The 14539-nt window shown below is 50.3% G+C and overlaps 6 protein-coding genes across 6 annotated transcripts; 2 read left to right on the top strand and 4 right to left on the bottom strand.

Annotated features, from left to right (window-relative positions):
- Positions 1–435: 435 nt before the first annotated feature.
- Positions 436–1390, bottom strand: VFPPC_14231 (mitochondrial outer membrane protein (Sam35); the record flags this gene model as incomplete). Its single annotated transcript, XM_018292000.1, has 3 exons — positions 436–831; positions 884–1120; positions 1178–1390. The coding sequence occupies 3 exons, from the start codon at positions 1388–1390 to the stop codon at positions 436–438; spliced, it is 846 nt and encodes a 281-aa protein (XP_018139562.1).
- An 821-nt stretch (positions 1391–2211) lies between these two features.
- VFPPC_16568 (small oligopeptide transporter, OPT family) lies at positions 2212–4886 on the bottom strand (the record flags this gene model as incomplete). Its single annotated transcript, XM_018294321.1, has 7 exons — positions 2212–2423; positions 2471–2729; positions 2780–3074; positions 3127–3612; positions 3668–4384; positions 4435–4592; positions 4650–4886. The coding sequence occupies 7 exons, from the start codon at positions 4884–4886 to the stop codon at positions 2212–2214; spliced, it is 2364 nt and encodes a 787-aa protein (XP_018139563.1).
- A 1418-nt stretch (positions 4887–6304) lies between these two features.
- VFPPC_14230 (aldo/keto reductase) lies at positions 6305–7407 on the top strand (the record flags this gene model as incomplete). Its single annotated transcript, XM_018291999.1, has 3 exons — positions 6305–6356; positions 6414–6971; positions 7019–7407. The coding sequence occupies 3 exons, from the start codon at positions 6305–6307 to the stop codon at positions 7405–7407; spliced, it is 999 nt and encodes a 332-aa protein (XP_018139564.1).
- A 395-nt stretch (positions 7408–7802) lies between these two features.
- VFPPC_14229 (hypothetical protein) lies at positions 7803–9474 on the bottom strand (the record flags this gene model as incomplete). Its single annotated transcript, XM_018291998.1, has 2 exons — positions 7803–9143; positions 9235–9474. The coding sequence occupies 2 exons, from the start codon at positions 9472–9474 to the stop codon at positions 7803–7805; spliced, it is 1581 nt and encodes a 526-aa protein (XP_018139565.1).
- A 902-nt stretch (positions 9475–10376) lies between these two features.
- On the bottom strand, positions 10377–10712 carry VFPPC_18117 (hypothetical protein; the record flags this gene model as incomplete). Its single annotated transcript, XM_022429773.1, has 1 exon — positions 10377–10712. One exon carries the CDS (start codon positions 10710–10712, stop codon positions 10377–10379), a length of 336 nt encoding a protein of 111 aa, XP_022285185.1.
- Positions 10713–12272: 1560 nt separating this feature from the next.
- On the top strand, positions 12273–13989 carry VFPPC_07414 (beta-1,3-glucanosyltransferase 3; the record flags this gene model as incomplete). Its single annotated transcript, XM_018286276.1, has 3 exons — positions 12273–12356; positions 12430–13261; positions 13337–13989. 3 exons carry the CDS (start codon positions 12273–12275, stop codon positions 13987–13989), a joined length of 1569 nt encoding a protein of 522 aa, XP_018139566.1.
- Between the last annotated feature and the right edge of the window lie 550 nt (positions 13990–14539).

The following is a 14539-nucleotide window of genomic DNA, read 5'->3' as shown; positions in this document are numbered from 1 at the left end:
TTTCAGCTTCATTTTGTTTCGTTTGTTTTGCTTTGCAGATTCAACATATTGGGCTGGGTGGATAATGTGGCAGTGAGCATGTGATATCTGGATTCCGCGGCGGCGTTGCATGAACTTTTTTACCTGCGCTCATTTGTTTAAGGAAATTGGATCGCTGAATTGACGGTGTCGGTTGAAACAGCGGTATCCCGTATGGTTCCCATGAGATCCCTTGACAGCAGGGAGAGGCTTGGTACATATCGCTTGGAGGAGACCTGGTGGCCTGTATGTTAGCCGAGACTGATAGCGTATATGGAGTAGCCAATAGACGGTCTAAATTAGCCATGAAGGATACTGCAGAGCAGTGTATCGCTTGGTATCTGTGTCTACCTCTGCCTAGTGTACATCTCTCATAATATACAGTAATATACAGTATCTGTCCGTCTACATATGCACTCAGTTCCAACATCTCTCATAAAGTCTCCGTCTATGTGCCACCAGATTCTCACACCCGCCCACACAATCCCTCAACTCATCGTCCTGCCATCCAAACTCGGTATCCAAAATCAAGTACGTATACGCAAAAACCTCCGCGTCAAACAAGCCCGGTTCAGAACCCCCAAAGAACCACTCGACCTTACCAAGCGCCGTATCCAGCGCCTCAAAAGCCGTCCTCGCCTCGTCGTACAATTGTCCCGGGAGAAGCAAGTGTCGTCTCGTCGCTTTGAGAATCTCCTCTCTCGCAGCGGACCGGAGCGTATGTAATAGCGGGGTGGATAGGAGGGGCGATGACGGAAGGTATAGTTTCGTGAGGAGGGAGGTGTGAGTTGGCGAGAGGTACAGCGCGTAGAGCTGATTTGTTAGCTGCGAAAGTGATGACAGGAAGGGGAAGAGAAAAACGTACCCATGCTGGACGGATGGATTGCGCTATTAGAGAGAGGTACGCTTCTGCTTTTGGGGAGGGCGCATCTCGAAGGGAAGAGTTCTTTTGTGCGTATTGTGATATTTGGTGTCCTGTGAGTGGAATGTCTGGTCTCGAGTCGGTGGACGGGGGGAGGAGGTATGGTAGCGAGCCGGATGGGGAGGCGTGGTTTGTGGAGGGGATGAGGTCGGTTCGTATGTTGGCGATGCGGAGGTACGTCTGTTGTTTGTTAGTGGGAATTGAAGCTGAGGATGGGGATTTGGGGGGATGACGAACCTGCCATTTTAGACATGTTGGGTTGAAGCTGGGTCGGTTGAGGAGCGCGTCTTCGGGGATCGAAAAGATGTGTAGTTTGGCGTGGGTGCGGGATTCGGAGGGCGAGCGGGCGGGGAGGGGTTCTGCGTCGTAGGTTTGAAGGGGGAAGAGGTTGAAGAGGGAGCGGATGGGGGTGGGAATGGTGAATATGCTGGATGAGGTGGTTGTGGCCATGATTTGAGATGTGAGTGGCAATGAGTGTTGGCGCCGGTGGTTGTATGCGATCGCTGTCGGGGACGGGGTGAAGCCGGATCGTAGAGGATTGGGTGGTGGGTGGTGGGTGGAAGTGTGTTGTTGGAGTTGGAGATGGAGTTTCGCGATGTTGGGCTTGGATTTTTTGGAGTTGCGACGTCAATTCGGGATTCAGGAGTGGGGCATGAGCTAAGGCATGTCGGGAATCCACATTTCTACAACACCATATTTTTGGTCTTTTGGATATTATTATGAGCAGAGCAACAGGCCTCGTAAAGCACCATGAGGCAAGATGGGGAAACGAAAGCGTAAGAATTAGTGCACGATGGTATGTTACTGTGTGGATTGTAGGAGTTCTTTATGCTATTATTCGCTGAACAGGAATCTAGGATTATCCATCTAGGCTTGTCTACAGGATCCCCGTTTACTTCGCAGCTGGCGAGGAATCTGGCAATGAGCAGACATACCAGTTTTTGAGCCGTTCACAGAGTTGTATACAATCCTCGTGCAGCTTGACTGTATTCCTCGTCCGGCTCTTCTATGAGGCAAGATTCTTCATTTCAGCAACCAGGGGTTTCACAATTCGACAAGGCAGGAATTGTCGTCAACTCATCTGCTTTGCTAGTACTCTGTTTTCTACACAGGCAGTGAATATTCGAAAGCTTTTCAGCAGCAGGTGGGAACCATTGCTTTAAATGACAACATCAACCGAGCGATGGACAAGAATTCATCGTATCCTTGTGAATGTGATTCTCGGAACTCCTATTCCATGTACCTAGATTCCTTCAACCAACAAAGAATCACTACCAAGTCTCCGGCCCAATTGGTGCAGAAGTATTCAGATCAAACACCTTTGTAACCGCACCCCCATTATAGTCAAGTGTAGTTTCGACTACCGAGTTCCCCCACCAAGAAGGGAACTGAAAGTTGCCAAACCCCATGATAAACCCGATGAACACTCCGCAAAGAGCAGCACCGATATCCAAACCAGCAGAAAGAATGTAATTGTATTGACCTGGCCAAGTTAGCAAATGATCTGTATCGCCGATATTGAGCACCTACTCCACCAGCCAAGATACCTCCTACGAATAAAGTAGTTGAAGCAAAGCCCAACAATCAGCCACTGGAGCAGGTTGTAAAACGTCGCAGGAGGCACATATCCCGCGGCGGAGAAGACGACCGGCCAAATGACATATCGTGCTGCACTTCGAGGATACTTGCGAACTACAAAGTATGACACGAGGGGGAGAACAAAGCCAATGAGCCAGAAGTAGTTTGTCCAGGCGAGAACGCCACCAGCGCCGAATATTCGTCTAGGTCCCTGCAAGATGTCAATAATTTTGTAGTAGGTATGCGAAGATTAGGACGTACCACGACGCCCCAGATGACGCTTGAGTTGTAAAAGACCCTCGCGAGTGGGCAAGTCCAACCAGATGACTGGTGAGGCGTGCAGACATTTTTAATATTGCCAATCATGTAGTTGTACGTGCCTATTTGGACGAAAGAAAGCCAGATAGTCGCAAATGCTTGTGCTGCAAACATGCTCCGGGGTGGAATCTTCATGTAATGGCCGACTTTCATGTCTGCAATGTAAGTGAGGCCGTTGAAACTGACCATTGTGCCCCAGCCCTTGAACACCATCATTGCTACAGGACGACCGGGCAGCCTACTCTTGCATTAGCTGCTTGTCACTCCGGTTGCGCTTCCAAATAACTCACAAGTAGCCAATGATCATTTCCATAAGCACATTCGTCGAGGTCTGCGAACTAGTCACAGCTTGAATAATACCCACGGGTATAAATAAAACGACGCCAATGGCAATACACAAGATGTACGCCCACCAGGGGAGGTGAGTTGGCCACACCACGCTGGACACAAGCCCGAATACAAAGCTCACCACAAAGACGACGAAGAACCACCACTCCGGTACTTCCTTGTACTTACGCATCAACTTGAGATGAACGTCCGGCTCGTCGTACTTTGAGTTCCTGACCCTCCTCCACGTATCTGCCCCGTAGTACAACACCGTGTGCGTCAACGTCGCCATCAAACCCGCAAAGCTAAACGCATAAGTAAGCGAGAAAGTCGCCGGTATCAAAATCGGCGAATATTCCTTGTACGCCGTCTCATTCACCGTATAATCCGGCGTAAGTATCCTCGACACATTATACGGCATGGCATATCGGTCAAAATTCTGATTCGCACTACACAGCCACATCAGTCATATACCTAGCCCCTTGACATAACTTGCCAACTTACACAATCGGCAGATATCGATAATACTCAGGACCGCCAAAGTACAGCCCCAGCCCGCCAACCAAGCATAAGAACATCCCGATCGCGAAATTCGCCAACGCAAACGCCGGCACCGGGAGCGGACTGCCCACAAAGCCCGCCACCGTATTCCAATCAAACGATATAGGAAGCAGACCGAGCCCGGACTGCCCACCGAATAACTGGTTCACAACAACATTGTTCGGGGCCGCCCAGGTGGCAAAGTAGAAGAACTGGAGGAACGTGGCAAACACCTGCGGCACCCATTCCCAGACAAAGACGCACGCGGCAACAATGAGGAAGAACTTGTACCGGCCGATTGTCCAGCCGTGCGTGGCAGCGGGATCTGCTGGTTTGTGGTTGTGGAGGGAGTGCATGACGGTGGTGGTGATCAGGGTGCTGGGCCATACCATTGCGGAGGGCCAGATGAGGAATCGGCGGGATATGCCGGCGATTCCAAGACCCATTACGTTGGTGGAGAGGATGAGGAGGATCTGGAAACCCCATTTGAAGTGCTGGTGGTAGAATATCTCTTGTGCGAGGAGGATGTCGATTGCGTAGCTGACTGTTGTGCCGGCGGCGGTCATGACAGTTATCATGGTGTGTTCTTTGACGTTGAAGGGGCAGGGGTTGAGGTCGATTTTGTGTCCGAAGAGGGTGAAGGATTTGTTTGGCATTGCTTTGGCCCAGAAACATCCCATTCTGATGATGATTTAGTGTGGGTGCAGATGGGCTAGATGGGTTAAACTCACGGGTACGATATAAGTTGCACGACGCTGGCTGAGATGGACAGCGGTAAGCGTCGCAGCGATAGTAACACATTGCATGACGCAACTACTGTGCACATTAACCCTCCGATTACCCAGGCCCGAAGTGTGTTTACAGGAAAGTCTTCGTCTGTTGGCGGGACCTGCTCGACCAAAGGTATTACTCAGATGATTCATAGATGGTGAGAAGCGTAACCTACCGATGCCCTGACTTCAGGATACGGCGAGTCCTCTTGAATCAAGGACTCATCCACGGCAGCCTGCTTCTCTGCGTTTCCTGAATTTAGCGCCTCGTCCACATTGTCCAGTTTGTTGATGTCGAGGAAGGGGTCCCATTTGTGCTGCTTCTGGAAGTTTCGCAACTCTGTCGCTGCGTCGCTTCCAGTTGTGATAGCATCCTGGGCATGGTTGCGTCTAATTCGGTGAGCCCACGACATGTTGCTGGCTCAGGTATTGGGTTGTGAAAGCAGCGTCTTTGATTTTACATGACACGATCATCACATTGCGGCAAGTGTCTAGGTTTATATTTACCAGGTATCACAACTTCAGTTTGTAAATAACAGTATCAGAACCCTGACCCCGCGTACCCTTGTTACGAGATATGCGATGCAGGGACTTTTGCGGTTGCATGGCACTACAGCACAAAGGGCCTGAGCAGAAGGAATTTTTGACATATGGTCAGCAAGGTATCTGTACGATATGAGCGAACAACTGGAGAGTAAACGAATAGGCATATGTTTACCAGACGCATAGCTCAATCCCCTCATGAGCCTATCCAAGTGCTCCAATTCCATGTTCACATCACGGAAGCAGAAATACATCCCACGCCTTTCACCGTTAAAAAGGGCCACGCAGAACTTTTGTAGTCTGCTCTCTGACGGACGTAAGCCGGCTTGAGTATACGCCGCACCAAAAGATCGTGCCGCTCCCCGCAGACGCTTACCCGAATTGATGGCAACCTAGCGCACTTTCCAAAAGAAGCAGAACTTTGTCGAGATAATCGGCAGAGAGTCGGATTCAGCTGCGGGCATAAGTGGTTGGCTAAACTGGGTGTGTCCAACCGGCTCTTTAACCATGCTTGTCTTGGCGGAATGTGTGTAGCTGGATCGTATCTACGCGAGATTGGCCTAGCCCGTTGATGAACATAACAATCTGATAAATGAGATTCTGGGTAGGCGACAATGTCATTGGATTGAAGAAATGCTCCCAGGCTTGGTGGCTCTCGCTTCTTGTGTAATGTTTGTTACAGAATCCACGCTTCTCACAATCGCAAATCAAGGCCTACTTCGAATTGCGTTCATCCCAGCCACAGGCAGTACTGTATTTCAGCAGGCATCCTTGAAGCTCAACATTGAGAAGAGCGCCCAGTTTACTGCCTTGGCGTGCATGTCGCAGCACTTGCAATGCAATTTGATGTCACTAATCGCCTCCAACTTGGATTCTATACATTGTCATTCCAGTTAGTGGTACGCTGCACTAACAGAACTCCGGCAGAAAGCACGCATATTTTGTTAGAGTGCCGGACCTTGCAGCGCCCCGAGCCGGAATTAAGCGGCCTTAAGGCTCGCACCGTCTCATCTCAATGACGCCAACCGATGTTAAAGCAGGGAATTCATCTACGGATTTAGCTTTATTCGAGGCCGAAACCGATTCTAAAGTATCATTCCGGTGCCGAAATACATCTTTGGCCAAGACTCCGGCAGTAATGTAGATTAACCTGTAGAAACTCCCGAAATCTCCGGCCGTCAATCCAACACCTACATATAAATATCTGCCTCAATCTCATGTTGAAAACCTCATTGTACCATCTGCCCATGTATTCAAAACGTCTATAATCTACTCAAAATACGTAATCATGCCCACCATCACCGGCAAGCAAGTCGGCCCCATCGGCTACGGCCTCATGGGTAATCACCCTCAACCTCCACCTACCATATCATGTCCACGCCCACTAACAAATCCAGGCCTCACAACCCGCAAAACTCCCAACTCAGACGACACCAACTTCGCAGCCATCAAAACCGCCATCCAATCCGGCTGCACATTCCTCAACGGCGCCGAATTCTACGGCACAACCCCCCACGAAAATTCACTAACCCTCCTCCATCGCTACTTCACAAAATACCCCGAAGACGCAGACAAAGTCGTCATCAACATCAAAGGCGGGCGGGACTTTGAGACGCTCAGCTTCAACGGGAGCAAGGACGCCATCACGCAGAGCATCGAGCACTCACTCGAGCAACTTGGCTCGGTGGCACGTATCGCCCAATGGGGAATTGCGAGAAAGGATCTAAACCACGACTACGAAGATGAAACGCTCGCCACTATAGATACGTACGTCCAGAGCGGTAGCATAGATGGCATTTCGACGAGTGAAATCAACCCCCACACCTTGAGAAGCGCGGCGAAAAAATTCCGCATCACGGCGTTGGAGATTGAAGTTTCGCTATTTTATCCCGATGCCATTACGAATGGGTTGCTAGCTACATGTGCGGAGCTGGATATCCCAGTCCTTGCATATTGTAAGTTCCCCCCCAAAAAGGGTCCTTGTAGAGGCTAATAAAGGCAGCACCTCTTGGTCGTGGACTCCTCGGCGGACAGATCAAGTCCATCGACGACCTGGCCCCCGATGACATGAAGCGCCATATGCCGCGATACAAAGACGGCAATCTGGAGGCTAATCTCAAGCTCGTCGAGAAAGTGGAGGGTCTCGCCACGAAGAAGGGGTGTACGCCGGCCCAGATCTCTATTAATTGGCTTTTGGCGCTGTCGAAGAGACCCGGCATGCCGGTCATTATTCCTATTCCGGGGTCGTCGAATCCTGAACGAATCAAGGAGAATGCTACGATTGTTGATTTGATGAGTGAGGATCTTGCCGAGATTGATGGTATGTTGAAGGGGTTTGTGGCGGCTGGCGATAGGTATCCTGCCAGTTTTATGAAGGATTTGCAGTTGTAATACTTTTGGGGGGTTAAAGGGCTTGTTCTCACGGGATATGGTAATGTGTAGCATTCTGTCATAATTAATCGTTCATGGAGTATAGGCTTTGTCTGTTGCGGGATGAAGGGTTGATTGCGACCTTGCGGCAAACAAGCAGAACAAGACTGTTACAACGAAATTGTTGGCAGCTTTGACTATTTGAACCGACAATGGTGCCCTACGATGCATGGCAGCTATACCATCGTGTCTGCTTACATCTCTATTATTATTACTATTACGGCCATATTAATCGTATTAAAGCAAACACTTCCACGGATATCAACACGCAAACACAAGCCAATGCCAGCACAGACTCGCACAACAACAACACGCTCAGCACACAAAATACACAAACAAAGTGGTACCATGTTAGATCAAAACGTAGACCTAATGGACACTCTTCTCGAAGAGTAATCATAAAACCGCATAGAATGCCCCGACGTAGGCGAATTCACAGTCTTTTGCAAATCGTACAACGCCTCCTCCACCTTCACCCACACCTCAGGCTCCAACTGGCACGTCATCCAAAAATTGCCCCCGATATCCCTCCCCAACACGGCACATACATTCTCATTAGGACTGGTGGCATCCATCAAGTAATACGCGGTCGTCATTGTTCCCGGGGGATTGAACCGCGGATGTGCGAATTCTCCCTCGCTAATGACAGCAGGCGAAAAGTCGGCTGCAGAGAAGAGGTGCAGCGGGGAAAAGTTGTTGAACTCAAGACGCGGGAGACTTGAATTGTAGTAGATGGGCAGTGGGTTCTTGCCGCGTTTCTTCTTGTCGATGACGTGCTTTGCCAAGGCGAGCATTTGGTGTTCTGACGTCTGGTCATGCATGATGTGTTTGTGCTGGAGAGACATTGCGCCAATCGTGTCAGTAGCTTCGTCTGGGGAGATATATGAGTAAGCCGGTAGCGTTAGAGTTTGAAGATATTCCCCTGAGGGATCTCGAAGGGTGGAGATGCGACATCGTAGGTTGACCATACTCGTGGACAGGACACCCCTTTGTTTGATGTCAGCTGTTGCCTGCAGTTTGGTCATCCAAGCTAGGATGATGTCTGCAGCGGTGGTAACTGGTCGTTGATCATCGTCCTCCAGTATGTCAGCAATGTCTTCGCGGATCTCGGTCATGAAGTCGTCATAAATCTCTTTGGGGATGTACACCATCCTGCTTTGCAGTGGGTTATGGCTTCGTCGTCGCCACCAGTTCGGCAAAATACCCTGTGACAAGGCTGTGAGGTTCTTGTTCATCCTGAACTCGTCTAGTTTTTGCTTTTCTTGAGCGTTGATGATGAGTTTCTCAAGGATATCTTCTTGCGCTCCATAGACATCGGCGACCTCATGTCCACGCCCAGCCATGCATAGCGACCAGTTCTGCAGGAGGGCTTTGAAGCCAGCAGTGTCCATGGTGTTTCGTGGCCACGAGACTGTAAGGATGGTCGCGTCTTGAAAGGACAAAATGCGAAGGACTAGCTGCGAATACTTCCCATCAACGAGATCTTGCACCGTCGACGGAACTCCAGGTGGAAGGAAATGCTCTCTGTAGTCTGCCGGATATTTCTGAGTGAAAGCGCGTCTGTTTGGGAGAACAAAGTGTTTTCCAACAGGGTCACTTTCTATAGGGGTGTTGAACCATTTCGCGTGGAAGAGCGTGCAGGCAGGCATCCTTGAGCTAAATCCTATGGGGGCATATGCCTCCAAGGAGCCATCGTCCTACGCAGGTCCAGTAGTCAGCGTCTTCGGATCCAGATACTCATGACATCGAATGTCCATAAGTGCACACAAGGGCCAATAATGAACTCACCGTTACTCGTAGCCGTGCCCCTAGCTTTCTCCAATCTCCAATCTCGAGGAGTGTGCAAAGAGACTGGTGTAATGAAATTGCAGACAGCACATCGTTGAAGCTCAGCACCCACGTCACCAGTTCCTCATCCAACGTGGGCCGATCCAACACATGGAAAGGGTATACCACCTCATCAGGCTCAGAAAGCGATCTCTCTGTTCCAGTTTTCTTGGGCCTTTGGCCGCAGCACGATATCATCATCTCGACGAAGCGTCACTTGCCACTCGCATCGAACGCGATTCCACGGATGAAGAAGAACAAGACAACAATGCCTCGAAGCATTTTGCAGTTCCTCGCGCGATGGAAAAGGGTCGACACGCGCTTTTGTAAAAAGGACAAGGTTTGCGCAGTTCAAACCATAATTTGCCTAGAAGCTCAATTTAGGGTGCAGAATAAACGTTCCCGTCAAGACAACCCTATCCTGCCGCATCTTTACAGAGGACCGCAAGGAGATGAAAGTCGTACAGCTATTTCATGCTAATTTGAGACGTTCTCAGAAGCGCTTCCAATTACCTCGAGAGCGGGAAGCAGACGGGTATGCTCAACATGAGACATTCCGTTAGCGGACAGGGTTCTCAGAGATGTGTGTGTTGATGCTTCGTCGCATCTTCCCTAACCCTAGTGCCGCCTTGGTGCCTAGACTAGACCCGATCAAATATAAGCTTTCAATTCACCTGCCCGCGATGTCAGGCTTGAAAAATTTAAAGGCATAAATCAAATTTTGTTCCTTAGCTCATTGATTGAATGTACTCGCGGTTAGTCTTGCATCATCGCATATTTGGTTGGTGTATCCCCGGCCTGTCACGGTGAGGCACAGAGTGTCTGGTTGGTGAGACATTGTCTCACCGCTTGCGGGAGCCAAACAACACCACGCGCGTTGGACATCAGCGATGCGAATCTTCATGGCCCCAATTATGAATTCGTACTGGATGCGCATATTTATGCTCCAGGCGGCTGCTCTATAGCTTCTCGGCATCAATGGAGGCGCCTGTTCGCAGCTGCCTTGGCGCGCCTCTAGCTCTGCATCAGGGAGTCTAACCTCGAGCTTGGGATGGCTTTCACGATGGTTTAGTTGGACTCCTTCCGGAAATTTGGTGCACAACTCATGCCTTAATCGTTGCTCTGGCGGAAATAGCTCCGGGGTTCTCATTCTTCCCTGCCTGCATGTCGAGACCTGGCGACAAAAGCCCAAAACACCGCAATGCGACCAGTACCTGAGTCAGTGCAAGCACGCTCAGAATGACTGTGATACCAGAACCCGACAAAAAAGAGCCAATGACGCTGCCGCTACCGGTCCTATATCCTGCAGTTTGCGTTAAATAGCGATTCAGTGTTTTATCATCAAGACACAGTCTGTCCATGAACACCCATGAGAGACCGACAGCTTGGGGGGCTCCCGATGGCAGAGTCCAACAAGCAGAGGCAGAATCATGTGCCATGGATGCTGTCAATGTATAGAAAATAGTCTCATCGGATGAAGATAATGTATTCTTTAGATATACTTTGTCGCGTCGTTGTGCAAGTCAAGTGCACCGTGGATGTCGTTGTTGTTGTTGTTGTTGATCAAGGTGATGTGTCAGCGGCGATATGTGGAGTGGGGTGGAGCAAAGGAACGAGGCCAAGATGAACTCCGTGCCAGATCGACCAAATCAGCAAGGGCGAATTTGGGCCAAGATTCCAAACATGGCAAGCACGACCCTGTGTCGCTTGCGCAACAGCAGGGGTGGGGGATCCGGGCATCACGCATCGATATTTCAACCTCAACGACGACTTTCCTCCAAAGTAAGCTGCAAACTTCCATTTCATTGACAAGTCTGACTCGGCTCCGGCTCGCCAGCCACACAAGGGGTATCAGGGGCACCCTTGAGTGCACTGGTGGCCATACTTTGCTTCTCGGGCCTGACCACCACCTGTGAATGTGGAGATGGGCCAGACAGCCTTTCATACGATAGGTCGGGTGGCGGCACGCTGACGCAGAACCCAAGACGGGTATCCGGCATGATCCCATCCTTCCTCGTCCTCTTTGCCTTCATATTGCGTTAAAACAAGGCGAACAATATCGCATCACGAACACTGTGAAAATTAATCGGCAGAGTCGGCTTGCCAAGCCACTTCATGTTTAATTGCCGCGACGCTACATGAGGCCGAGTTCCGCTCAAGCTACGGGAAGCAGCTGGTGATTCTAGAGCAGTGATGCTATTCGATAAACAAAGGTGGATGATGAGATGGTTTGCGAAGCAGGGGCCTCCTCGGGATTATTGCACTCATGCAAAGTTCACAACACGAAACGAGACTCTCTCATGGTTGATACTTGAGAAACAAGGGAGTCGACAGGCACTACAGTCAAACTATTGGCCCGGACAGATCTAAATGGGGCGACGCGTGGCGCAAATAGCTGGACACGATCACTCCATGGGTCAAGTTATGCTCCTTCCAGACCATCCGACTTTGCCGCACCAGCGGGGGCATGAGGCATTGTGGTGCGGGAGGATGGCTTCTTGCGTCAGATGGGTTGTGTGGGCAGCAGGGCTGTGCTGAAGGTTTCGCTCGTTCTTCCCAGGTCTCGGCTACGCTGTGAAGCAGCTTCGAAAACTCGTAAATTCCGGGGACCTGGCACTTCTGTGGCGTCTTACGTTTTGAGTTCTCTCTGTTATTCGCGCGTGGTGTTCTTTGAGCCTCGTTTCCTATTGTCATTGTCATTGTCAGTTGCCCATCAGAACGCTCGCTGTTGCAAAGTTGAGAATAGTTCTTCTCGCTTCCAGTCGCTCTTGCAGCAAACAGTTGCTGTTTCCAATACCTCTCCGTCTCTTTCTTACACTCTCTTGAGGCTTCGACAAGAAGATTAACCAAGGGTCCTTGGTCTGACAAGGCGTCGTCACCGCGGTTTCAGTCCCGCCAAGTCCGTCGTTCGCGCAGATCGATCCGACGATCTTTCAATTCATATTTATCCCGACTTGGCATCGCGCTCATCCACAATCGCTGCAAACTCGAAAAATAAAATGGTCGCTTCAGGTCTCTCTTTATCTCTTTTGGCTCTGGCAGGCGTCGCGCTTGGCGCCGACCTGCCATCCATTCAAATGAAGGTAGGGACGCAGCGCTAATAGACTCCCAAATCATGGACGACAACTGACTAACACGGCACTCGCCATCATCTAGGGCTCCAAATTCTTCTATCCTAATGGAACTCAATTCTTCTTTAAGGGCATCGCCTACCAACAACAGACCGGTGCCGCCGGCTCGACGCCCACAAACTCGAGTTACATTGATCCCCTCGCTGATACCAAGCGCTGCCAAGCCGACGTCCCTAACCTGGTTGCGCTCAAGACGAATGTTATCCGAGTTTATGCAATCGATCCTACCAAGGACCACTCGACTTGTATGAAACTTCTCAATGACAACGGCATCTATGTCGTTGCCGATTTGGGCGAGCCAAGCCTCTCCATTAACCGCGATGACCCCTCCTGGGACACTGCGCTTTTCACCCGCTATCAGCAAGTTGTTGACGAGATGGCCAAGTATTCCAATGTTATCGGCTTCTTTGCTGGTAATGAAGTCAGTAATGCAAACAACAACACTGGCGCTTCTGCATATGTCAAGGCTGCTGCTCGTGATACCAAGGCCTATATTAAATCCAAGAAGGGCCGATGGATGGGTGTAGGCTACGCCGCCAACGATGACAAGCCCATCCGTGACCAGATTGCCAGCTATTTCAACTGCGGTCCCTCGGAAGACTCGATTGATTTCTTTGGATACAACATTTACTCGTGGTGTGGCGACAGCGACTTTGAAGCCTCCGGATACAACCGCCTTATTGAGTTCTTCAAAGACTATTCCGTTCCCATGTTCTTTGCTGAATATGGTTGCAACTTGCCTAACGGCGGTGCCGCCCGTACTTTTGACGAGACGACCGCTCTGTATGTCAACAACATGACTGAAGTCGTCAGCGGAGGCATTGTCTATGAGTATTTCCAGGAGACAAACGACTATGGTAAGTTTGTCTCGCAAATTGACGCAAGACGTTTGCAGTTGTACGGGTGAGAATTATACTAATGTGTGAATCTAGGTCTTGTTGAACTCAGCAGTGGCGGCTCTGCGTCCAAGATGAAGGATTTTGCTGCCCTCCAGAAGAAAATCAGCACCGTCGACCCCAAGGGCGTCTCAATGAGCTCGTACAACCCGACCAACAAGGCCATGGACTGCCCTGCTGTCAACTCATCCTGGCAAGCCAGCTCATCCCTACCTCCTACGCCCAACAATGCTGCCTGCGACTGCATGTTCAAGGCAGCGTCGTGCGTTCCCGCAAGCGACCTCAAGGCCGAATCGTACGGTGACATTTTCGGCTACATCTGTGGCAGCGACAACTCCCTGTGCGCGGGTATTCAGGGTAACACCACGACCGGAAAATACGGCACGTTCAGCATGTGTTCCAGCAAGCAGAAACTTGCTTATGTTCTTGATGCTTACTACAAGAAGAACGGCAAGGCCTCCACCTCTTGCGATTTCAAGGGCCAGGCTCAGACCCAGACGTCTAGTGGACAAACTGGTTGTGCCAAGTTGGCCCCGTCAAACGGCAACTCTACTGGTGACGGCAGCGGAAACGGAAACGGCACCGACAGTTTTGCTGTGATGGGCGCTCCTCTTGCCCGGGTTGGAGGATCTGCTATCGGTCTGTACCTTGTTGCTGCTGTGTTTGGCGCTGCCATGGTGGCGTGGTAAGAGTTGCGGGATGTGATGTGATGTGTGTTGGTGTTGGAACATTTTAAGCATCTGGGGTGGGAGAGTTGTTGTGATTAAGATGCAGTTGAGCGACTGAGCAGGCATTGGTAGATTGTATTTGCGAATCGTCGAAAGTTTGTATAAATAATATAGAATTGTAAAATTCGATTTTTGCCTAATACTCGTCGTCGGGTGGTCCCTGGGTAATCTCACAATTCTGTACGTAGCCGGCCGGCCGGACTGTCTGATCAAGGACAGTCCATAGCATTGGTACTCTTACGCAGTTTCAACAGCGTCTGATGTTGCATTAACAGAGTTAGTCGTCACCCAACGGCAAACGAGCAATCGGGGTTCATCGTCACGCGATATGGGGTTCAAGTCCATTCAGGGTCCTATCTTGGCCTGATAACCACTTCAAGCGAGCCGACCCACCATAAAGCAGTGATGCTAAAGCGAGATATGAAAACCCGACTTGTTCCGGGCCATGAATCGTGAGAAAAGACCAATGCATGTCATGAATAACGACACGGAAGGTGCTGTTTTTAGCAAC

The sequence above is a fragment of the Pochonia chlamydosporia genome, chromosome 7 (assembly GCF_001653235.2).
Source record: "Pochonia chlamydosporia 170 chromosome 7, whole genome shotgun sequence".
Taxonomy (NCBI): domain Eukaryota; kingdom Fungi; phylum Ascomycota; class Sordariomycetes; order Hypocreales; family Clavicipitaceae; genus Pochonia; species Pochonia chlamydosporia.
The sequence above is the reverse complement of the archived record's forward strand: the minus strand, read 5'-3'. Positions and strand labels throughout refer to the sequence as shown.